Raw genomic sequence first — 26,280 nt, 5'->3', positions numbered from 1 at the left:
GAAATACTCCTCCTCATGCCAGAGCTGGCACTCCGCTCCGCGCTATATTTGGGCTCAGGGCAGAAGCGCAGGACCGGCAGCCGGCGATCGCCTCAGTCGGTGGGCATGACTGTGGAGCAGCAGACGGAGCGGAAGATGGAGAAGAAGACGGAGCCCGTGCAGGTGTTCGCGGCCGGGGAGAAGGGCCGAGGCCTCCGCCTCACGCAGCCGCTGTCCGCCGGGGATGTGGTGTTCGCCGAGGCCAGCTTCGCCGCCGTCGTGTTCGACAGGTAACTTTATGATATAAACACATTCATTTCAAATATCACCCTAGACCACGCAAATCTGGAATATGAGGGTGCAAAAAAATCTAAATATTGAGAAAATCTACTTTAAAGTTGCCCAGATGAAGTCCTTAGCAATGCATATTACTCTTTTATTGCTAATATTACTTTTGACAGCACGCACTGCAAATAAATGCTTTTCTTACTCAGTATTTCTGTCTTGTTTCTAGTCAAGCTATCTAAAAATTCTTACATTAAGAAACATTTACTAGACAAGTATAAATTATTGTCTTGTTTTGGTAAAAAAAATACTCAAAATTAAGAGAGTTTTTGGTTAAAATAAGCTTATTGTGCTTTTTTTTTAAAGCAAAAACTCTCTTAATTGTGTTATTTTCCCCCAAAACAAGACAATAACTTTTGCTTGTCTAGTAAATACTTCTTGTTTTAAGAATTTTTAGATGTTTGGACGAGAAACAAGACAAAAATACTGAGTAAGAAAAGCATTTTTTGTTGCAGTGCAGACTGAACTAAATGAAGCATTGCTTGCTCATTAGATGAGCTAAACTGGTATTCTCTAATTGGGATCTTAAATCTAACAGCTGATTGGTTGATCCATTACATCCCATGATCTGACATTATCAAGATGAGTTTGTTCAGTTTAACTCTGAGTTCTGCTTATGTTTTATTTCCAGCTATAGAGAATAAACTCTGATAATGTGAGTGAATGAGAGCAGAGGTGGGCAAACTACACAACTCTATTACTTCAGTAGCAGCACTGCTGGTCAAATATTACTCCGTTACAAGAGAAAGGTGTAAAAACAGATTTTTACTGGAGTAAAAGTGCAGAAATATTTGCTTTCAAAAGTACTTAAGTATCAAAAGTAAATGTCCTTCTTTCTGTCGCCGCATTATTGTATTATAGTTGTATAAATGCACATTATGCCATCATGGTTTAAGCCAGTCAGTGACGCTCCATCTGACACACTAGCAGACGACTAACTTAAACTCATTTAAATACTTGTAGAAAAGTTACAAAGCTGCTGTCACTTTAAGGCCGAATGCACGGATCCAATACACTGATACACATCTGATATTCTCACACTTTACTCTTCTCTTTCTCTCAGATGTTTATATTTTGAACATTGCATGAGACATATATCAAGTGTATGCCAACTAAACTAATCTTTAATCTTTTCAGAAAACTGAAACATATTTTCTAATTATGGTGTGCCAAGAAATCATCAAGGAACTTTAAGATGAAAAATATCATTTTTATTATCATATCAAAAATATAAAAATATCTGACTTTCAGAGCTGCGACAGAAACGACTTTCCACTTCGAGGACCTTGATAGAAATGTAGTGGAGTAAAGAGGACGATATTTGTCTTTCAGATGGAGTGAAGTTAAAGTCAGAAGATTACAGAAAAAATAATACTCCAGTAAAGCACAGAGACTCAAACAGTGAACTTCAGTACAGGACTCGAGGAGATGAGCTGAGGGACTGTCCAGATCTGTGTGTGAGGATATTGGTAGACTGTGTATAATAAAGTCCTGATGTTATTCCCTGTTATCAGTGTTCAAACGCTCACCCTGTATAATGTGTGTTTTTGTAATTGGTGTGTAAATGATGGGAAGTAGCGGTGAATCAGCAATAAGGGGGATTAGATCAGATAAGCTGAGATGTCATGTTTTATTTCATAAATGCATGTGTTCCTGCAGTTCTTAGCAGGGAAAGTCCTGCTGTTTCTGTGCGGTTGTGTTCATGTATTATTGCTTCTGAAATGTGAAGTCTTGCAGGCTGAGGACCTTTGACTTTAGCTCATGTCCCTCATGTGACTTCAGTCTTTGGTAATGTCTTCTTAAAATAGACAGTTATGTAAGTCAAGCGATATTTCTGAGAGTGTAAAGTGACCCCGGGGCATCCTCGGCTTTATGACCACATGCTAATATCTTTAATATCTTTATTGGTCTCATGGACCGAAAGTCACGTCCAGGGCGCATATTGGTTTTTAATGACCATACAAGTTTATGAGGAAAATACTGAGGGCAGAACAAAACTTCTTATTTTTTTGACGTTTATTTATGAATGAATTGAAGCTTACACAATTTAACATGTAAAAAATGGCATTTTTAGGGCCCTATGTTTTATTATAAATAAATAATTGAATTCATAAAACTTTAACAACTGAACTTATTTTTTTCTTTTCTACAATAATACAAATTAAATGACATTCTGCATCGTACAGTACATTTTTCCACGAGTCAGCAATTTTATATATTATTTCTTAAATTCTTTCTCATCCACGCCCAAATTAATTTTTCTGAATTGCATTTTAATTGTTTAATTTTATTCTAAAAGCACACTAAAAAATGCTGGGTTAAAAACAACCCAAGTTCGGTTGAAAATGGAAACACCCAGTGATTGAGTTGTTTTAAGCAAACATTTAACCCATCTGCTGTGTTAAAACAACCCAACTGATGCGTTTGTCCATTTTCAACCCAACATGGGTTGTTTTTAACCCAGCATTTTATAGAGTACATGTCTAAATAATTGAATTGATTTTTGGGTACAATTGCATTGCTTTTGTTTTAGGAATGCAGTGAGATTAAAATAATCCCGTAGTTTTGTAAAACTGAATAATGGAAGTTTGTTTCTGCCATGGAAAAAATAAATACGGAAATTCCCCAGCAAACGTTCCCTAAAGGTTCTCTCAATGTTGTGAGCAAATGTTCTTTAATTAATAGAGCGTGAATTCACGAGGGATCTGGTCTTTAATAATGTTCTCAAAACATGTTCCCAAATGCAAGGCTCTGGTGCTCGCCTACAAAGCAGCAACCGGCTCTGCACCAGTATCCCTAAACTCGCTTGTTCAGACTTACACACCCTCCTGAAGCTTACGTTAGGGTTAGCTAACACAGGTGTGTGTTCTGTCTCAGTCTCTCTCTACAGGTGTGTCACTAACACAGGTGTGTGTTCTGTCTCAGTCTCTCCCTGCAGGTGTGTCACTAACACAGGTGTGTGTTCTGTCTCAGTCTCTCTCTACAGGTGTGTCACTAACACAGGTGTGTGTTCTGTCTCAGTCTCTCTCTACAGGTGTGTCACTAACACAGGTGTGTGTTCTGTCTCAGTCTCTCTCTACAGGTGTGTCACTAACACAGGTGTGTGTTCTGTCTCAGTCTCTCTCTACAGGTGTGTCACTAACACAGGTGTGTGTTCTGTCTCAGTCTCTCTCTACAGGTGTGTCACTAACACAGGTGTGTGTTCTGTCTCAGTCTCTCTCTACAGGTGTGTCACTAACACAGGTGTGTGTTCTGTCTCAGTCTCTCTCTACAGGTGTGTCACTAACACAGGTGTGTGTTCTGTCTCAGTCTCTCTCTACAGGTGTGTCACTAACACAGGTGTGTGTTCTGTCTCAGTCTCTCTCTACAGGTGTGTCACTAACACAGGTGTGTGTTCTGTCTCAGTCTCTCTCTACAGGTGTGTCACTAACACAGGTGTGTGTTCTGTCTCAGTCTCTCTCTACAGGTGTGTCACTAACACAGGTGTGTGTTCTGTCTCAGTCTCTCTCTACAGGTGTGTCACTAACACAGGTGTGTGTTCTGTCTCAGTCTCTCTCTACAGGTGTGTCACTAACACAGGTGTGTGTTCTGTCTCAGTCTCTCTCTGCAGGTGTGTCACTAACACAGGTGTGTGTTCTATCTCAGTCTCTCTCTGCAGGTGTGTCACTAACACAGGTGTGTGTTCTGTCTCAGTCTCTATCTACAGGTGTGTCACTAACACAGGTGTGTGTTCTGTCTCAGTCTCCCTCTACAGGTGTGTCACTAACACAGGTGTGTGTTCTGTCTCTCAGACTCCCTCTACAGGTGTGTCACTAACACAGGTGTGTGTTCTGTCTCAGTCTCTCTCTGCAGGTGTGTCACTAACACAGGTGTGTGTTCTGTCTCAGTCTCTCTCTGCAGGTGTGTCACTAACACAGGTGTGTGTTCTGTCTCAGTCTCTCTCTGCAGGTGTGTCACTAACACAGGTGTGTGTTCTGTCTCAGTCTCTCTCTGCAGGTGTGTCATTAACACAGGTGTGTGTTCTGTCTCAGTCTCTCTCTGCAGGTGTGTCACTAACACAGGTGTGTGTTCTGTCTCAGTCTCTCTCTGCAGGTGTGTCACTAACACAGGTGTGTGTTCTGTCTCAGTCTCTCTCTGCAGGTGTGTCACTAACGCAGGTGTGTGTTCTATCTCAGTCTCTCTCTACAGGTGTGTCACTAACACAGGTGTGTGTTCTATCTCAGTCTCTCTCTGCAGGTGTGTCACTAACACAGGTGTGTGTTCTGTCTCAGTCTCTCTCTGCAGGTGTGTCACTAACACAGGTGTGTGTTCTGTCTCAGTCTCTCTCTGCAGGTGTGTCACTAACACAGGTGTGTGTTCTGTCTCAGTCTCTCTCTGCAGGTGTGTCACTAACACAGGTGTGTGTTCTGTCTCAGTCTCTCTCTGCAGGTGTGTCATTAACACAGGTGTGTGTTCTGTCTCAGTCTCTCTCTACAGGTGTGTCACTAACACAGGTGTGTGTTCTGTCTCAGTCTCTCTCTGCAGGTGTGTCACTAACACAGGTGTGTGTTCTGTCTCAGTCTCTCTCTGCAGGTGTGTCACTAACACAGGTGTGTGTTCTGTCTCAGTCTCTCTCTGCAGGTGTGTCACTAACACAGGTGTGTGTTCTGTCTCAGTCTCTCTCTGCAGGTGTGTCATTAACACAGGTGTGTGTTCTGTCTCAGTCTCTCTCTACAGGTGTGTCACTAACACAGGTGTGTGTTCTGTCTCAGTCTCTCTCTACAGGTGTGTCACAGCTGTTTCCGCCGGCAGCCCAGTCCTCACCGCTGCGCTCAGTGTAAGTTTGCTCATTACTGCGACCGCACCTGTCAGCGCGCCGCGTGGGACGAACACAGGCAGGAATGCTCCGCCATCAGAAAGATGGGAAAAGCTCCCAATGAGAACGTGCGGTGAGTCCAGTCATATAATCCTCCTCTGGTACAACAGAAGCATTTTAAATGTTACATGTTTACATGCTGTGATGATGCTGATACAATGTTTGCATTAAGGCCATATACTTGATATACCGTAAATCCTCTAATATTGGCCTGTATTCCATTAGCGGCCGGGTCTCCAACATTGGCCGGTCTCGCTGTCACCAAAGGTAAATAGCGGCCAGGGCTATTATCAGAACCAGCGTTCAGGGGCGTAGCCAGCGGACGGGCCTGACGGGCACAGGCCGCACACTATGATGACAGGCCCCCTCAGTTTATTATACAAATATAATAATATTTGATAAATAACAGTTGTTTAAATTATTTTAACATAATTACAAAATTATTATAACATCTCAAATACTGGAATAAATACAAATATTTTTTTACAGTCTATTTTTATTTTTATTTTTTTGCATGATGTTTGATTGACAGCTGTGTTAAGGCAATAGGCTGTCTCATGTATGTGACGCGGCTCGCGACTGTGACTTCATGAAGTGTGTTTGCCTCTTCACTTAGCCGGTCATTTGCAGTTGTGTGATAGAGAAACAGCAGCGATTAAAAATTCAATAAAAAGGACTTTAAAAAATCGGGTTGACGTAAGAGAACCCATCCATAAGTAACGTTAAGACTTTTCAATTGCCTGCGCGAGGATGACAGACGCGCAGCAGAACATAAGGAGGACGAAGAGGAGCTGTACAATAATGAACTGGTTGTAGAGGCTGGCGCGAGTGATGAGGAGTTTACAGGGAGAGATGAAGAGGAGGAGGAAACTGAGGAGGACGAGGATTAAACAGAATTGGAGGATTTTTTTTAACTTCAATCCAAACGAGACAGGAATGGTTAAACTTTGGAGCGGTAAGGTGTCTGTTGCCTTTTGTTATCAATCAATAACCTAATTATCACCGTGTATGGTTAAGTGTTTACAATGCACTTCTGGTAGCCTATGTTTGCTACGTGTTTGTTACCATATTTCTATTTCTATACTGGAATTTAGCCTGAATTACCGGTATTTGTTGTTCATGTTCTGTATGCATACCATAATGTTATGGTAACTACGTTTTCAATAAATGAACCTAGTTTTTTATAGGTTGAAATAGATGCGAAACCTCATTTTTATTCATTCTACTGGTAGTTTGATTTGCTCAAATAGAAATTGAGGACTGCCTCTATTTCTGGCCTCCTTCCAGCTTGAGTAGAATAAAGGCCTGGACCGTGATGCGCTTGAGTAGAATAAAGGCCTGGACCGTGATGCGCTTGAGTAGAATAAAGGCCTGGACCGTGATGCGCTTGAGTAGAATAAAGGCCCGGGCCGTGATGCGCTTGAGTAAAATTAAGGCCTGGACCGTGATGCGCTTGAGTAGAATAAAGGCCCGGGCCGTGATGCGCTTGAGTAGAATAAAGGCCTGGACCGTGATGCGCTTGAGTAGAATAAAGGCCTGGACCGTGATGCGCTTGAGTAGAATAAAGGCCCGGGCCTATATTAGAGGATTTACAGTACTTGCACAAAAGAAACAAATGTGTTCTTCATTTAGGGTTTGAAAACCTTTTCTTTTGTCATCCCAATGACATCCACATTTATATATAGGGCTAGATATGTGTTGCACATTCCTCTCAATACGAATAGGACATCCATACTATATAAAACATATTTTTTTTAGTGGTCATGAAGTAATTACTTAGAAATAAGTACCTACTCAAGAGAGCATTTGTTTTCAGACACAGCCGAATGTGGCATTTGGGACAGGGCCTATCAAGCTATTCAAGCCACAAGTTTGTTAATGTTTTACTCGCAGCAGATCAGTTGCAACAATGAGTAAAGACATTTGGAAACAATTTTCAGCAAAAAGGTTGAAAATTTGTGAATATTTGATTTTGCCACTAAGTGGCACTGGTTCAAAATTTCTCAGGTTCCTTCAGAGCAGCATGCCGATGACCCATGCCAACTTTTGTAAGGATATGCTAATGCATTCATGAAATATTCCATTTTACTACAAAATTCAAAATGGGCGACGCCCAAAATGGTCGATATGGTCAAAAATTTAAAAACATTTGGATATCGTTTGATTCAGCATGTCATCTCGAATCTTTATGGGCAAACTGCTCCGGGGTGCGTTTCCCAAAACCACAGTTTAGCAACATTGGTTTTAGGAAACGCACCCCAGAAGTTAAAAGCAAAAGTTGCATTTTTTCATATATCCGGACCAGTAGGAGGCACTGCGATGAAACACAGCATGTACCCTCAGGTCATGCTTGTGATGATCTGTACCAAATTTGGTCAGAATACGATAAAGCGTTGAGGAGATAGAGCCTTATGGCCATTTTTGCAAGCGCTACATTATTCACAGATTTTTCGAAAAACGGTGTAACCAACCTGACTTTTGCCCAAACATAGTGAAACTTTAAACAGGTTGTTAGAGGAATTGAGTAAGAGAATCCAAAATGGGTGTAGTTAATGTTGGGCCAGTCCTCTATCAGTGTGCCAAATTTCATCACGTTCCCTCAAACGGTTCTATGTGCTGCCATAGACTCAAGAGCGGAAGAAGAATAAGAACGCCAATGATTGCAATGCAACACCTTCAGTTCTGGGTCCCTAATGAACATATACTGGCCGATAGCACTTTGATGGCGATATATTGTGCATCTCTAACAGAAAGGTTTTTAGTTTTAGTTAACGATAATAACTGCTTCAGAAACAAACTGACCTGATTTTGTGTAAAACCAGTTAAATGGCTTGAAGTATGGAGTGAAAATGCGTTGATTGGCGTTGAATGTCCTGTGATGGCAGCCTGGCTGCTCGTATCCTGTGGCGTATCCAGAAGGACACAGGTCTGGTTTCGGACACGCAGCTCACGACCCTTGACCTCCTGGAGGATCACCTGTCCAAGATGTGTCCCGAGGATCTGAAGGAGCTAAAGGTCGACGTGCAGCAATTCTACAACTACTGGCCTAAAAAGCGCAAAGCCGTCGGAGAGGACTACGTGTCGCATATCTTTGGTGTGGTAGGCAGAGATTCGTAACTTCTTCCTTTAGGCTCCTCAGGATGAGACAGGTGTGTGTGTGTGTGTCGTCCTCAGGATGAGACAGGTGTGTGTGTCGTCCTCAGATTAACTGCAACGGCTTCACGCTGAGCGATCAGAGGGGTCTTCAGGCTGTGGGCGTCGGTCTCTTTCCTAATCTCTGCCTGGTCAATCATGATTGTTGGCCTAACTGCACCGTCATTCTCAATCATGGCAAGTGAGTAGAGCAGAATTCATAGAGATGAGATGATTCAGATCTGAGCTTAAACAGCTTCATGTGTGTGTGTGTGTGTGTGTGTGTTTCTCTTGCAGTCAGACAGCTCTGGATGCTTCATTCCACTCGGAGAGAAGGTGGGTCAGTTACACAAGAACATTTGACCTTGTCTTACAAACAGCACCATTTCCATGCCATTCTATACCTATCGCAAGTGTTCTCCTAAACATGAAAATGATTTACATGTCGTTCCAAACTTTATGACTTTCTTTCTTATTTCCATGCAATTACAATGAACAGGAACGTCTCTTACGCATGTGACCCTTGTTCCCTTTCAGTCAGTACACTACGAGTTGCGTCAGTATTGACGAAATGGGGGTTTTGCTTAGAAAGCCAGCTGCCTTCAATCTCAATCAAAACGATCCAATGACATGGAAATGTCATGGGTCTGCAGAATTTGCCTAATGCAACCCCGCCCCACTGCGTGGGTATAAACAGTGTTGCATAGAAGTCTCGCATTTATGTTACCTGCTGAGGAGCCGAGGCCTACCACCCCGGCCATCCCAGCGGCACAGCAGATGTGGCATGAGGACATAACGTCTCCATTCCCTTCCTTCAGGGAACGAGGGTTACATACGTAACCGAGATGTGCACTTTAAGTCAGTACAGTACGAGTTACATCAGTATTGACGAAATGGGGGTCACAGTCTAATCACACCACAGCGCCTGTCTTCCAGCATCCTGGGCTGACCTGAGCGCTCCCTCTCGGAGTTTAACACGACGAGGGGCCTGCTCAGCTACCACGGTACACTGGGAGGCATAACCCACTGGGAGAAAGGCAATCACAGTGTCTACCCGTAGGGAGGAATACATGTATGACCCACGTATGGGATGCATACAGAAGAACCTGGAGTATCCAGCCGCAGGTGGAAAAGTTTTTCAACCCCAGGGGTGGCCAGGGTCTTGCCAAGGGAAGACACGCGCTCAAGGAGACTTACTGAGAATACACATGTGACAGTTGGCCTGCGGGGAACCATGCACACGGGCACCTAGCCTGGCACAAGGGCTGGGACCATTCGGGCATGCACTCTGGTGCCAGCATCAACAATGCTGGAGGAACTCAGGGCCTTCAGGGAGGCTCACCTGAGCGAATAAGCGCACGTATCCAGTCCGTGGAGCGGAAAGGCGCAGCAAGCGAAGACACCTGAGCGTGTCCAGTTACTGGCCATCTGGGGCGAGTATATGAGAGGACACAGGCTCCACTCGCAGATTATAGAATCTGGTGGATGTGTTGGATGTCGCCCAGCCTGCAGCTCCTGCGTTCGATCTGGCAAAGGCAGGTCAGCAGAGACTGCGCGGACATGCCGATCGAGTCGATCTCCATACCGAGAAAAAAGATCCTCTGGGCAGAGGATCCTCTGGCTCTTTTCCCAGTTGACCCCAAGGCCCAGACAGGCTAGATGGTGGAGAACCAAGTCCCTGTGTTCGCAAACCTGCTCTCGAGAGAGTTAAGGATGCAAACCTTGAGTTGCCTAAGTTGCACTAGGGCTGCTTCAACGACTTTCGTAAAGACGCGAGGAAAAAGGGCCAGCCCAAATGGGAGAACGGCGTACTGGTATGCTCTCCCCTCGAAGCCAAACCATAGATAGGTCTGTGTCGAGGAAGTATGGAGACATGAAATTACGCGTCCTTCAGGTCGATCGCTGCAAACAAATCCTGTCGATGTACGCATTTTAAAATGCGTTTGGCTGTCAACATCTTGAACGGAAGCCTGTGAAGGGATCGGTTCAAGATGCGCAGGTCCAGGATTGGTCGTAACCCACTGCCTTTCCTTTGTACAATGAAGTAAGGGCCGTAGAAGCCAGACTTCATCTCGGCCAGAGGGATGATCTCGACGGCACCCTTCGCAGGGCCAGTTGGACAGTTTGAGGAGTGCCACGCCCCCAAAAACTGAGCCAAGGGGATCATGCGAGCCACAGGCGTACCCGGCGTGGGGCAGCGAAGCGGAATGACTGGCCCAGACCCGGGAGGCATGGAAGCGGCCCGGATAGTGGGCGGGGTCGAGAGAGTGGCGAGGCACTGAGGCAGCACACACTGCCAGTAGAGCCCTCTTGGGGCTCGGAGGTGAATGATTTGGTTATTTCTTTAACCAACCATAAGGTGCTGCCAGCCCCTTTTTTGGGGGGCCAGCAGTGGGTTGGTTTAACAAAAGATTCTCCCCCGACCCTCCTCCGGGGGAAGGAATGGTTCTGTCACCGTCTCCTGGAGAGAACCAAATTCACTGTTCGCTGTTTAGCCGGCTTTGAGGCGGAGACAGGCTGGGCGGCCCTCCTGCGGGCCCCTCCGCGCTTCGGCTCAGGTGAAGGCTGCTGCTGCGGCCGAGTGGGAGGGTCAGGATGTGTTTAATAGCCTCAGTCTGTCTCAGTGCGGCTGAGAACTGTTGGGCACAGTCCCCAACCGCCCCGCCAAATAGCCCAGCCTGGGAGATGGGAGCGTTTAGGTAGCGTGTCCTATCAGACTCACACATCTCAGCCAGGCTAAGCCATAGATGGCTCTCCTGGACCACACAAGTGGACATCACCTGACCGAGAGCCTGCACGGTCACTTTCGTCACCCGTAGGACAAGGTCAGCGGCCGCGCGCAGCTCATGCACAAAGGCAGGGTCAGCACTACATTCCTGCATGTCTCTGAGAATCCTGGCCTGATAAACCTGTAGGGTGGCCAAAGCATGCACAAAGCAAGCACACCTCTTCATGCACCTCTGGGAAAAAAGGCAGTGACTGCCCCAGATACCAATCATCCAGCTTCGAGCGCTGAGGACCCGGCGGAGGATTCCACTCGAGCCTGAGGCTCTCGTCCGCTCGGATTAGCATGGCTATCAGCTCCGGATCAGACTCGGACAATGCCAACGCTCCCGCGGGAGGAATCTCCGGAGGAATCCAGCCCACCTTGTGGTGCGGCAATCGATATGGCATCGTCCGCCGGCGCCCAAAATGAAACACCGGGCCCAGGACGGGAAACACCAGCTCTAACATCTGGTAGCGCCACGGGTTGCAGTACCGAAGAGGGTGTGGAATACTCTTTGGGTTGGCCCACACCTACACCCTCAGATCACCCTGACCACCAGCCAAAGTACTGCCTCGTGAGGACACAGTAGATCGGGGTGTGGTAGAGGGGAACCTCGCTCCAGAACGGAGATCATGGAATCTCGAACGCAGCACTGCGATGGTCATGTTCCCGCAGTGAGAACATTACGTATACGAGGCCCAAGCACGCCAAACAGCGCTCATGCCCGTCAGACGGACAACATATCGACTGCACCAAGGAACGGAGAACGAGCAAAACATTTTTAAAAAGATGCGCCGTGTGCAGCTCTTTTAGAGGAGTTTTACTCAGGCAGAGTGCTGAGACGCCCAGGGAGAACACACACACCTATACAGACGACTGCACAGACCGACAGGAATGGGGAACCCGCTGGAATGTGCCGTATCACCAACACTCGGCTGAAGAGATACAACGCTTAGGAAGGCAAGTAGAACTCGGATCCTCTGCAGAAATATAAATGCGTGACTACTATGCAACGCCGTTTATACCCACGCAGTGGGACGGGTAGCATTAGGCATTTTCATGTCATTGGATCGTTTTGATTGAGATTGAAGGCAGCTGGCTTTCTAAGCGAAACCCCCATTGAGTACTGACGTTACTCGTAGTGTACTGACTAAAAGGGAACTGAAACTTTCAGCTCCAGTCATTCACTGCAAAAAATGCTTTTCTTGCTTAGTATTTTTGTCTTGTTTCTAGTCTAAATATCTAACAAGTCTTACATTAAGAAACATTTCCTAGAATAACAAATTATTGTCTTGTTTTGGGAAAAATAACTCCAAATGAAGAGAGTTTTTGCTTAAAATAAGATAAATAATCTGCCAATGGGGTGAGAAAAATAATCTTGTTTTCTGTTTGAGTTCAGATTGTTTGTTTACCACATAGTATTTTGCTTTTAAGATTTGTTTAGATGTTTGGACTAGAAACAAGACAAAAATACTAAGTAAGAAAAGCTTTTTTGCAGTGTTCTTATAAAACATAGTCACATAGTTACTGAAGTGTTCCTCCAGGGAATTTATTCACTGTCTTCATAAAATATTTTAATTTTTGATTTGACAAGCTTTTGCATGTGAGTGGCAGAAATAGCTTTTTGGGTTTGTTTTTGTACTAACACAAATGTTTTTTTAGGAATGCATTGACATTAAAATAATCCCATACACTGCAAAAAAATGCTTTTCTTTCTTATTATTTTTGTCTTGTTTCTAGTCCAAACATCTAACAATTCTTACATTGAGAAACATTTACTAGAGTTTTTGTTTAAAATATTAAATAATCTGCTAATGGGGTGAGAAAAATATTCTTAATTCAAACAAAAAAAAAAGATAATTTTTCTTACACCATTGGCAGATTATTTATCTTATTTTAAGCAAAAACTATCTTTATTTTGAGTTATTTTTCCCCAAAAGAAGACAACAATTTTTACTTTAAGAATTTTTATACGATTGGATTAGCAAGAAGACAAAAATACTAAGTAAGAAAAGCATTCTTTGCAGCGCAGTCCTTGGCAGATTGAAGTTTCTTCCTGAAGGTCAGGAGAATATGGATTAGGCAGTGGTCACAGAGCCACAAAGATATGAAATGGGAATTGCAAGAAGAATAGTCAGATTTGCATCAGAATAAAAAAAATCTCAATTACCTAAATGTTTTATTTGATGGGAGAAACAAGCATCCACACTGTTGTTGTTCTTGTTGTTGTTGTTGTTGAAGAGAGTGTTAGCTCATTGGCTGTGTGTCCTCTCACTCACTGGGAACTCTGGGAACGCTGTCAGGATCGAGCTTAGGGCTCTGGGAAATATCTCTGAGGGCGAGGAGCTGACCGTGAGTTACGTGGACTTCCTGAATGTGTCCAAGGACCGGCAGCAGTTGCTGAAGCAGCAGTATTTCTTCGACTGCAAGTGTGAGCACTGCACCAACGGCACTAAAGACGACCTGATGACGGCCGCCAGAGACGTAGATGGACACAAGGTTCAAATCTGAACTACAAACATTGGCCCTCACTTTTAGAAGACAAGCTTCATAACCTTCTTATTTAGTATTTTTTTCTTGTTTTCAGTCCAAATATCTAAATATTCTTAAATCAAGATGCATTTACTAGATCAGTAAATTGACATAAGATATCTTTGCTTGTTTTCTGGGGGGAAAATATCAAAATGAAGTGAGTTTGTGCTTAAAAACGCAAAAAAATTAAATGCCAATGGGGTTAGAAAAATAATCTTATTTCTGTTCGGAAACAAGAAACAAGATTTTTTTTCTCACCGCATTGACAGATCATTTTGATTTTATTTTTAAGAAAACAAGGAAAATTATCTTATGTCGTTTTATCGTTATATCGTTTTTGATCTAGTAAATGCATCTTGATAGGCTCCCAAAATGGGACTTAATGAATTAAAGAGCTCTATATAGAAGAGTCTAAGATGAATCTGACATTAAATAGACTGTGTTTCCTTTCACTCGGTCACGTTCAACGTACGTCGGAATTGCCCAAAGAATTGGGGATCTATTTTCAGAGACCAGTCTACTTCGAGGGATTTAAAATAAGCCAATGAACATTGGCATAAAGTTTGAGCTCCGCCCGCTGTGCGGGGTATAAATACAGAAAACGGCAAAAAATGCTCTTCTTACTTAGTATTTTTTTCTTGTTTTCAGTCCAAATATCTAAATATTCTTAAATCAAGATGCATTTACTAGATCAGTAAAATGGCATAAGATATTTTTTCTTGTTTTGTTGAATATAAAATCAAAATGAAGTGAGTTTTTGCTTAACAAGCTAAATTATCTGCATTTATAATAATAATAATAATAATAATAATAATAATAATAATACATTTTATTTATAATGCGCTTTTCTTAAACCCAAAGTGCTACAGTAAAATAGCAATAACACAACAATAAATAAAATAAAACAAAAATGATATAATAACAATAGCAGTATAACAAATGGTTAGAAAAAAACAGTCCTAAACAAAAGTGTTTTAATCAACTTTTTAAAATGACCCAGCGTAGGTGCATTTCTGATGGGCAGAGGAAGCACATTGCATTGCTTGGGGGCTTTCGTATGAAAAGGCTCTTTCCCTCATTGGTCTTTAGTTTACATGAAGGCTGGTGAAGTGAGAGAGAGTTAGCAGAGCGAAGAGAGCGTGATGGAGTATGAGGACTGATGAGGTCACAAAGATACTTAAGCCACCGCAGGAACTTTACCCAGGAACCAGGAACTTTGGGTGGTACTCGGTGTGTTTCGACCGCAGGAACCAGGGTCTAAATCAAGTTCCGGGTAAATATTTCCCCCTCCAAACGGCCCTGCTCGCGAGGTAGAACTTTTTCAAAGTTCAGGAACTTTCGAGTTCGGGACTTGGGCGCTGAACACGCTGATTGGTTTAGCATTTTATTTCAACCGGCATTTTTAAAACTCTTTTGCGAGGTTCGGTCTGCGTTCAGTAAATATCAGTCTTGCTCTCTGTCTGACGGCGCGCGTTCGTCTCAGCCATCTCACGTGCAATGTCCGTAATAGCTGATAATAATATACATTGTCATTGTCAAATCTAGTTTTACAAGCTTTCTGAATATGCTGCTCTTTTCTGTCGTTGTTAATTACCTCTTAGTAAACCTACACATAACCAGCAAAAGCAGCACAGCTTGAATCTCTTCCATACTCGTTTTAATTTTTTTTACAGTCTATTTTTCACCATGTAAACGACCTGACCGATTACTATAAGTGTGTGTCCTTACATGGCGTGACAGCGCGCGCCGCGCTCATGTTGACAAGAGAGGGGTAAACTTCTTATTTCGTAAGTTATGAAGATAATGTTGGAGTAATGACACAGCGTTGATGAGCTCATGCCCAGAGCCGCAGCTTTATCCCTTAACTCTTCACCGTGGCGGACGTAGTGCGATGACATCACCGTTTCAGAAAATATACAGAGTCGCTGTACACACGGAAAAAGAAGATTGCCGTTTTCAGATTTATCCACTTTGGGACCCGGTTTCAAAAAATATCGGATTCATGCTTCAAAAACGCCGGATCCGTGTGGACGAAACGCTGATACAGTACACAATGTATAGGTATACAGCTAAATGCGTCTCCGTGTGGACGGGGCCTTACACAGCGATTTAGTATTAGTTGCAGCGTTACCAATAATGCTTGAATAATAGTTTTTCCGTCCATTATTCAAAGCAGAATGGTACGCAGACTGTTGTTGTGTGTAAAGAAGCCTATGTAACGTCAAGCCAGATTTTTGTATTGCCGTTCTAATTTCCTTCCAGCAGCTTTCATTAAAATGTAAATCTGGGGTAAACCATGGACAAGGTTTCCTAAAAGTGACAACCCGTTCTCGCACAGGTGCAAACTCATCCAGAAGTGAAGATAGCATGTAGTTATAGTGCTCAACAGAGTTTGTAGTGGGAAGCCCAGAAACAGAAGTCGAAAAAAGAGTAAAGTCCATGTGCTTGATGTTACGAAATTTGATAGTGCGCTCAGAAATGGATTGTGAAGACATAACATTTATGTCAAAAGTAATAAGTCTATGGTCACTTATACTCATGTCAATACTGTCCAGAGACTGGATACCAATACCAGCAGAACATACCACATCCAATATATGGCCCAGCCTATGGGTCGGAAAAGTAACATACTATTAAAAGTTAAAACCATCCAAAATGTCCAAAAAGGTAGCAGTTTTGACACAATTTGGATTATCAATATGGAAATTGACGTCACCAGTCAAGACCATAGATGGACAGAGTGGACTAAGAAGTGTCAGCAACTAAAAAATAAAGGATTTGGTTTTGGTGGACGATAAATGAGCAGCACAAGAACAGGTGAAACACTATTGACTTTAAAAACCAGACATTCAAACGATGAAACAGGTGGAGCATCAACAACACCGAGTGATAAGTTTGATGCAAATATCACAGCCAAGCCACCACCCTTACCGGAAGCTCGAGGCAATATATTTAAACATTTAGAAATTATGTCTTCATAACTTAATGTTTTCATTAGCAAAACATTCCTAAAACACATTTTTGTCTTAACCGGGATAACTTGAAAAATAAAAATGCCTTATTTTATATATATATATATATATATATATATATATATATATATATATATATATATATATTTGTTTGTTCTTTGTTGAATTGTGTAAGATATGAAAAGCTGATCTCAGATTAGGTTTATGCAGAACTAAAGCGATGCGTTTGAAGGCTGGCCTGTAATAATGTGTGTGGCATCTGATCATCTTCAGATCTTCAGCCAGTGTGTTTGTGTCCTCAGCCGTCTGCTGAAGTGCTGAAGGAGGTCACAGAGTTCAGTCTTCAGGCTCTGGTGAAGATCGAAGAGGCTCGTACTAAAGGAAACTTCCATGAGGTCAGTCTGACAATCTCATCCTGATTTCAGGAACCGCAACTTTTGGCAATACAAGTGGCCCAAAACAGCCTTTCCAAACCTCAGCGATGTCCTTTACACTGTTCACCAAAGTTGCTTTTATCTAATTATATTTATGGTTGGGTTAAATTTTGTCTTAATGTTAATCCAAAATATGTCTTGTCCCAAAGACAAAAATTTGCAAGTAAAAATATTATTTATTATAAAGACCGTGCCATACTTTTTTTTCTTTTTTTTAAATTATTATTATTATTACATTTTTTGCAGACATGTGAATGCCATACCATGCCATACTTTATGAATGTATTTCCTTTAGGGACAAGCTTAATGCAGGTCAATATAATAATTTGGCTTTTTAAAACTTCACCTTGACATAACATTCCCTGTTTGCTGGGAGGAAGTTGGACTTATAGAAATAAAAACATTTTGTTTACTTACTATAAATAAAGACAAGATTTTAATATTAATTGTGAAGTTACTTTAAAATGTGCATCGCATTTTCTGCATGTACCCAAAAAACAACAACAAAAAAACCCGGAAAAATTTAATAAAAACCCAGGATAATTTCTGCAGTCACAAAAGCTGATTCTGCTCATCAATCTGCTCATTATTCTGCTCTGCTCACTGCACCAAGCCAAGGTACTATATAAACAAAACTCTTATTTCTTCTATGAGGAGTACTATTTCCTTTGACAAATTGAACAAACACTGTTTTTCGATTAGACTGATATAGAAACAGGAATGTTTCAGCTGGTTTATGCTGTGATCTGGTTCTGTAGGTGGTTAAGATCTGCCGTGAGTGTCTGCTGAAGCAGGATCCAGTGTTCGGAGACACAAACCTGAACCTGCTGCGCATCCTCAGCACTGCCAGTGAAGTCCTGTCCTTCCAGCAGCAGTTCCAGGAGGCAGCCGGATATGCACAGCGCATGGTGGATGGATACACGTGAGTTTGTGTGCGCTTAAACACATGGCGGAGGGATACGTGTGAGTCTGTGTGCGCTTAAACACATGGCGGAGGGATACGTGTCAATTTGTGTGTGCTTAAACACATGGCGGAGGGATACGCGTGAGTCTGTGTGCGCTTAAACACATGGCGGAGGGATACGTGTGAGTCTGTGTGCGCTTAAACACATGGCGGAGGGATATGTGTGAGTCTGTGTGCGCTTAAACACATGGCGGAGGGATATGTGTGAGTCTGTGTGCGCTTAAACACATGGCGGAGGGATATGTGTGAGTCTGTGTGCGCTTAAACATGGCGGAGGGATACGTGTGAGTCTGTGTGCGCTTAAACACATGGCGGAGCGATATGTGTGAGTCTGTTTGCGTTTAAACACATGGCGGAGGGATACGTGTGAGTCTGTGTGCGCTTAAACACATGGCGGAGGGATACGTGTGAGTCTGTGTGCGCTTAAACACATGGCGGAGGGATACGTGTGAGTCTGTGTGCACTTAAACACATGGCGGAGGGATACGTGTGAGTCTGTGTGCGCTTAAACATGGCGGAGGGATACGTGTGAGTCTGTGTGCGCTTAAACACATGGCGGAGCGATATGTGTGAGTCTGTTTGCGTTTAAACACATGGCGGAGGGATACGTGTGAGTCTGTGTGCGCTTAAACACATGGCGGAGGGATACGCGTGAGTCTCTGTGCGCTTAAACACATGGCGGAGGGATACGTGTGAGTCTGTGTGCGCTTAAACACATGGCGGAGGGATACGTGTGAGTCTGTGTGCGCTTAAACACATGGCGGAGGGATACGTGTGAGTCTGTGTGCGCTTAAACACATGGCGGAGCGATATGTGTGAGTCTGTTTGCGTTTAAACACATGGCGGAGGGATATGCCTGAGTCTGTGTGCGTTTAAACACATGGCGGAGGGATACGCGTCAATCTGTGAGCGCTTAAACACATGGAGGAGGTATACGCGTCAATCTGTGAGCACTTAAACACATGGCGGAGGGATACGCGTCAATCTGTGAGTGCTTAAACACATGGAGGAGGTATACTCGTCAATCTGTGTGCGCTTAAACACATGGCGGAGGGATACGCGTGAGTCTGTGTGCGCTTAAACACATGGCGGAGGGATACGTGTGAGTCTGTGTGCGCTTAAACACATGGCGGAGGGATACGCGTGAGTCTGTGTGCGCTTAAACACATGGCGGAGGGATACGCGTGAGTCTGTGTGCGCTTAAACACATGGCGGAGGGATACGCGTGAGTCTGTGTGCGCTTAAACACATGGCGGAGGGATACGCGTGAGTCTGTGTGCGCTTAAACACATGGCGGAGGGATACGCGTGAGTCTGTGTGCGCTTAAACACATGGCGGAGGGATACGCCTGAGTCTGTGTGCGTTTAAACACATGGCGGAGGGATACGTGTGAGTCTGTGTGCGCTTAAACACATGGCGGAGGGATACGTGTGAGTCTGTGTGCGCTTAAACACATGGCGGAGGGATACGCCTGAGTCTGTGTGCGTTTAAACACATGGCGGAGGGATACGTGTGAGTCTGTGTGCGTTTAAACACATGGCGGAGGGATACGTGTGAGTCTCTGTGCGTTTAAACACATGGCGGAGGGATACGCCTGAGTCTGTGTGCGTTTAAACACATGGCGGAGGGATATGCCTGAGTCTGTGTGCGTTTAAACACATGGCGGAGGGATACGCGTCAATCTGTGAGCGCTTAAACACATGGAGGAGGTATACGCGTCAATCTGTGAGCACTTAAACACATGGCGGAGGGATACGCGTCAATCTGTGAGCGCTTAAACACATGGAGGAGTGATACGCGTCAATCTGTGAGCGCTTAAACACATGGCGGAGGGATACGCGTCAATCTGTGAGCGCTTAAAAACATGGAGGAGGTATACGCGTCAATCTGTGAGCGCTTAAACACATGGCGGAGGGATACGTGTCAATCTGTGAGCGCTTAAACACATGGCGGAGGGATATGTGTCAATCTGTGTGCGCTTAAACACATGGCGGAGGTATACACGTCAATCTGTGAGCGCTTAAACACATGGCGGAGGGATATGTGTCAATCTGTGTGCGCTTAAACACATGGCGGAGGGATACGCGTCAATCTGTGAGCGCTTAAACACATGGCGGAGGGATACGCGTCAATCTGTGAGCGCTTAAACACATGGCGGAGGGATACGCGTCAATCTGTGTGCGCTTAAACACGTGTCAATCTGCGCTTAAACACATGGCGGAGGGATACGTGTGAGTCTGTGTGCGCTTAAACACATGGAGGAGGTATACGTGTGAGTCTGTGTGCGCTTAAACACATGGCGGAGGGATACGTGTGAGTCTGTGTGCGCTTAAACACATGGCGGAGGGATACGTGTGAGTCTGTGTGCGCTTAAACACATGGCGGAGGGATACGTGTGAGTCTGTGTGCGCTTAAACACATGGCGGAGGGATACGTGTGAGTCTGTGTGCGCTTAAACACATGGCGGAGGGATACGTGTGAGTCTGTGTGCGCTTAAACACATGGCGGAGGGATACGTGTGAGTCTGTGTGCGCTTAAACACATGGCGGAGGGATACGTGTGAGTCTGTGTGCGCTTAAACACATGGCGGAGGGATACGTGTGAGTCTGTGTGCGCTTAAACACATGGCGGAGGGATACGTGTGAGTCTGTGTGCGCTTAAACACATGGCGGAGGGATACGCATCAATCTGTGAGCGCTTAAACACATGGCGGAGGGATACGCCTGAGTCTGTGTGCGTTTAAACACATGGCGGAGGGATATGCCTGAGTCTGTGTGCGTTTAAACACATGGCGGAGGGATACGCGTCAATCTGTGAGCGCTTAAACACATGGAGGAGGTATACGCGTCAATCTGTGAGCACTTAAACACATGGCGGAGGGATACGCGTCAATCTGTGAGCGCTTAAACACATGGAGGAGTGATACGCGTCAATCTGTGAGCGCTTAAACACATGGCGGAGGGATACGCGTCAATCTGTGAGCGCTTAAAAACATGGAGGAGGTATACGCGTCAATCTGTGAGCGCTTAAACACATGGCGGAGGGATACGTGTCAATCTGTGAGCGCTTAAACACATGGCGGAGGGATATGTGTCAATCTGTGTGCGCTTAAACACATGGCGGAGGTATACGCGTCAATCTGTGAGCGCTTAAACACATGGCGGAGGGATATGTGTCAATCTGTGTGCGCTTAAACACATGGCGGAGGGATACGCGTCAATCTGTGAGCGCTTAAACACATGGCGGAGGGATACGCGTCAATCTGTGAGCGCTTAAACACATGGCGGAGGGATACGCGTCAATCTGTGTGCGCTTAAACACGTGTCAATCTGCGCTTAAACACATGGCGGAGGGATACGTGTGAGTCTGTGTGCGCTTAAACACATGGAGGAGGTATACGTGTGAGTCTGTGTGCGCTTAAACACATGGCGGAGGGATACGTGTGAGTCTGTGTGCGCTTAAACACATGGCGGAGGGATACGTGTGAGTCTGTGTGCGCTTAAACACATGGCGGAGGGATACGTGTGAGTCTGTGTGCGCTTAAACACATGGCGGAGGGATACGTGTGAGTCTGTGTGCGCTTAAACACATGGCGGAGGGATACGTGTGAGTCTGTGTGCGCTTAAACACATGGCGGAGGGATACGTGTGAGTCTGTGTGCGCTTAAACACATGGCGGAGGGATACGTGTGAGTCTGTGTGCGCTTAAACACATGGCGGAGGGATACGTGTGAGTCTGTGTGCGCTTAAACACATGGCGGAGGGATACGTGTGAGTCTGTGTGCGCTTAAACACATGGCGGAGGGATACGCATCAATCTGTGAGCGCTTAAACACATGGCGGAGGGATACGTGTGAGTCTGTGTGTGCTTAAACACATGGCGGAGGGATACGTGTCAATCTGTGAGCGCTTAAACACATGGCGGAGGTATACACGTCAATCTGTGAGCGCTTAAACACATGGCGGAGGGATACGTGTCAATCTGTGTGCGCTTAAACACATGGCGGAGGGATACGTGTGAGTCTGTGTGCGCTTAAACACATGGCGGAGGGATACGTGTGAGTCTGTGTGCGCTTAAACACATGGCGGAGGGATACGTGTGAGTCTGTGTGCGCTTAAACACATGGCGGAGGGATACGTGTGAGTCTGTGTGCGCTTAAACACATGGCGGAGGGATACGTGTGAGTCTGTGTGCGCTTAAACACATGGCGGAGGGATACGTGTGAGTCTGTGTGCGCTTAAACACATGGCGGAGGGATACGTGTGAGTCTGTGTGCGCTTAAACACATGGCGGAGGGATACGTGTGAGTCTGTGTGCGCTTAAACACATGGCGGAGGGATACGTGTGAGTCTGTGTGCGCTTAAACACATGGCGGAGGGATACGTGTGAGTCTGTGTGCGCTTAAACACATGGCGGAGGGATACGTGTGAGTCTGTGTGCGCTTAAACACATGGCGGAGGGATACGTGTGAGTCTGTGTGCGCTTAAACACATGGAGGAGGTATACGTGTGAGTCTGTGTGCGCTTAAACACATGGCGGAGGGATACGTGTGAGTCTGTGTGCGCTTAAACACATGGCGGAGGGATACGTGTCAATCTATGAGCGCTTAAACACATGGCGGAGGGATACGCATCAATCTGTGAGCGCTTAAACACATGGCGGAGGGATACGTGTGAGTCTGTGTGTGCTTAAACACATGGCGGAGGGATACGTGTCAATCTGTGAGCGCTTAAACACATGGCGGAGGTATACACGTCAATCTGTGAGCGCTTAAACACATGGCGGAGGGATACGTGTCAATCTGTGTGCGCTTAAACACATGGCGGAGGGATACGTGTGAGTCTGTGTGCGCTTAAACACATGGCGGAGGGATACGTGTGAGTCTGTGTGCGCTTAAACACATGGCGGAGGGATACGTGTGAGTCTGTGTGCGCTTAAACACATGGCGGAGGGATACGTGTGAGTCTGTGTGCGCTTAAACACATGGCGGAGGGATACGTGTGAGTCTGTGTGCGCTTAAACACATGGCGGAGGGATACGTGTGAGTCTGTGTGCGCTTAAACACATGGCGGAGGGATACGTGTGAGTCTGTGTGCGCTTAAACACATGGCGGAGGGATACGTGTGAGTCTGTGTGCGCTTAAACACATGGCGGAGGGATACGTGTGAGTCTGTGTGCGCTTAAACACATGGCGGAGGGATACGTGTGAGTCTGTGTGCGCTTAAACACATGGCGGAGGGATACGTGTGAGTCTGTGTGCGCTTAAACACATGGCGGAGGGATACGTGTGAGTCTGTGTGCGCTTAAACACATGGAGGAGGTATACGTGTGAGTCTGTGTGCGCTTAAACACATGGCGGAGGGATACGTGTGAGTCTGTGTGCGCTTAAACACATGGCGGAGGGATACGTGTCAATCTATGAGCGCTTAAACACATGGCGGAGGGATACGCATCAATCTGTGAGCTCTTAAACACATGGCGGAGGGATACGTGTCAATCTGTGAGCGCTTAAACACATGGCGGAGGTATACACGTCAATCTGTGAGCGCTTAAACACATGGCGGAGGGATACGTGTCAATCTGTGAGCGCTTAAACACATGGCGGAGGGATACGTGTGAGTCTGTGTGCGCTTAAACACATGGCGGAGGGATACGTGTCAATCTGTGAGCGCTTAAACACATGGCGGAGGTATACGTGTCAATCTGTGTGCGCTTAAACACATGGCGGAGGGATACGTGTGAGTCTGTGTCTGTTAAGCACGTCTGTTAAGTTTTGAATCATGTTAAAACTTTCTAGCAATTTGATAAACCATGTTAAAAATGTGTTAAAATAGGTTAGCAGCTTGCTTAAACATGTTAGCAATGTGCTAGAAGATGCTAATGACTGTTTGACGTGTCTGTGCTCAGTCAGATCATAATTCCCTGTCCCTGATCTCAGGAAGCTCTACCATCCCAACAACGCCCAGCTGGGCATGGCCATGATGAGGGCGGGCGTCACACACTGGCACGCGGGGCTAATCGAGGCGGCTCACGGGCTGATCTGTCGAGCTTACGCCGTCCTCCTGATCACACACGGAGCTCATCATGCCATCACCAAAGACCTCGAGGTGAAACACACAACGGCTAATCATTTGCATACATTTCCAGAACAAATACACACGTCTTGTGCGATGTGTTGGCATATTCGAGTTTGTAAAGATACTGTAAAAATACATTCGAGTAATTCTCAAGCACTACTTTTTTGGTTTTCAAAGACTACAGAGATCTCACTTATCAAGCAATATCTTTATTATCTTTCAAATTTAAAAAAAAAAAGTTACTACATGTATTAAAATAAACTAATAACGAAAAATGGTACGAATAAAGTGCCGCACAATGACTGGTAACTTTAACTATTGAAATATGCTATGATAAAGATATCGCTGATTTAGTTTCCTTCATGAATGTATGATTGACCTATGGAATGAAAGCTGTATCATATACTATCATATATCATATATCATATATATATATATATATATATATATATATATATATATATATATATATATATATATATATATATATATATATATATATAGATATGGTTCTATAGGGTCTTTATTTATATCAGATTGGCTGCAGCATTTAGTTTGCAAAATATTGTTTTATCAATAAAATCAAACACTAATTCTACGTCTTTCTTAATTTAAGCACTTTTCAGCTAGCGCTTCATAAACACGACTGTTATCAAGGATTTTCAAGCACTTTGTACGAACCTTGCAGTTTTAAACTGTAAAAGTGTGTTTATTTGGTGTAAGATTTCTGACTCAAACTCGCCGCCTTTAAAGAGATGGATTTAAATGTAAATTTACAGAATGATGCAAATCGATAAAGTGCAATAAAATAAACACTTAAATGTGCATCTCTGAAGCAGAACGTGTTATGGAAGCAAAATAGAGCTCAAAACAGGCAGTGTCTCGCCTTAAAACAACCAAACAGAGTTAAATCTATCAGGTCATGTAAGACACACACACACACACACACACACACACACACACACACACACACACACACACACACACACACATTCACTCACTAAGGCTGCATTTACACTGCAGGTCTTGATGCACAATTCGGATTTGGTGACTATATCAGATTTTTTAGGACGACCCGCTTACATCATCTTTTAAAAGTGACCCGTATCCCATATTTGCATTTCCACTGGCGAAACAGCCCAAGACGTTCTTAACCGGGAAAAGGAACTAAAACGGTATGCAATGGTCGCAGACACAATGATTATTCTGTTTTTCTGTCTGCAGTTTTCCACACATCTTCAAAGGTCAGAAAGACATTTCTCTCGTAAAGCGGAGAAAAAGAGGAGCGTCCTTCACAGGGTTGCCAGATTTTCACAACAAAACCCGCCCAATTGCAACTTAAAACTGTGTTAAAGTAGTCAAATTCTGCAGAAAAACAGCGGACTTGGCAACACTGGCCCTTGATCCTAGTTCGTGCCCACCTGAGTTGACGTCATTCGCCTTTGTCCTTTTTTCAATGTACGACTCGTATTTACCGGGGAATATCCGATCTGACCGCTTACATCAACAGACACTGATGCACGTATCCGATTCATATCAGATTTATTCCCACATATGAGTGAGGCCTGAATCCCATCTGAGGATATCGGAGACATGTGTTTTTTCCTGCTTACACGTTTACATGTCATATCCAATCTGAGCCACATGAGAGAAAAAAATCGGAATCGGGTCCCTTGAACCATGCAGTGTAAATGGGGCCTAACTCACTATCACACACACACACACACACACACACACACACACACACACACACACACACACACACACACACACACACACACACACTAATGAAACCTGAGAGTCACTGTGGGTTGAGAAATATTTGACTTTAATCCAAGAGAAGCACTTGCGAATGTGTTTGTGAGAGATTATTTGATGTGTGTGTTTTCAGGCGATGCGGACTCAGACTGAGATGGAGCTTCGTCTGTTTAAAGAGAACGAGAGCGTTTATCAGAGCATGAGGGAGGCTGTGCTGGCTAGCAAACCCTTGAGCATCGCTGGAGAACACGTGTCAATCAAAGCCTGATCGGCCTGAAGCTGAGCACGCCTGGCTCTGCACTCTAATAAAGGCATTCTCAACAGATCAGTGTGGCGTTTTGATTTTTGCCTTTCCTATCACACAGCAGTGAGGCGATCAGGAGATGCGTCTGCTGATCCTCTTGTACACGATGCCATCGAAGCTGAGGATCTGAAAGCAAAGCACAGGTGTCAGTGATGGAGCGA

General features: G+C 44.6%; 2 protein-coding genes across 3 annotated transcripts in view; one reads left to right on the top strand and one right to left on the bottom strand.

Annotated features, from left to right (window-relative positions):
• On the top strand, positions 1-26,140 carry smyd1a (SET and MYND domain containing 1a). Its single transcript, XM_067437506.1, has 10 exons — positions 1-269; positions 5,076-5,252; positions 8,065-8,278; positions 8,383-8,513; positions 8,609-8,647; positions 13,382-13,577; positions 16,885-16,977; positions 17,775-17,938; positions 23,919-24,087; positions 25,949-26,140. The coding sequence occupies exons 1-10, from the start codon at positions 16-18 to the stop codon at positions 26,081-26,083; spliced, it is 1,572 nt and encodes a 523-aa protein (XP_067293607.1). The 5' UTR covers positions 1-15; the 3' UTR covers positions 26,084-26,140.
• Positions 26,060-26,280, bottom strand: part of fabp1a (fatty acid binding protein 1a, liver) — a 39,535-nt gene continuing 39,314 nt past the window's right edge. For both annotated transcript variants that reach the window (XM_067437507.1, XM_067437508.1), the window contains one exon: positions 26,060-26,245. In XM_067437507.1, coding sequence (XP_067293608.1) covers positions 26,192-26,245 — 54 coding nt within the window. In that variant the 3' untranslated portion in view covers positions 26,060-26,191. The remainder of the gene's footprint in view (positions 26,246-26,280) is intronic.

This window comes from Pseudorasbora parva, chromosome 3, assembly GCF_024679245.1.
Source record: "Pseudorasbora parva isolate DD20220531a chromosome 3, ASM2467924v1, whole genome shotgun sequence".
Lineage (NCBI taxonomy): Eukaryota > Metazoa > Chordata > Actinopteri > Cypriniformes > Gobionidae > Pseudorasbora > Pseudorasbora parva.
This window is presented reverse-complemented; position numbering and strand designations above follow the sequence as displayed.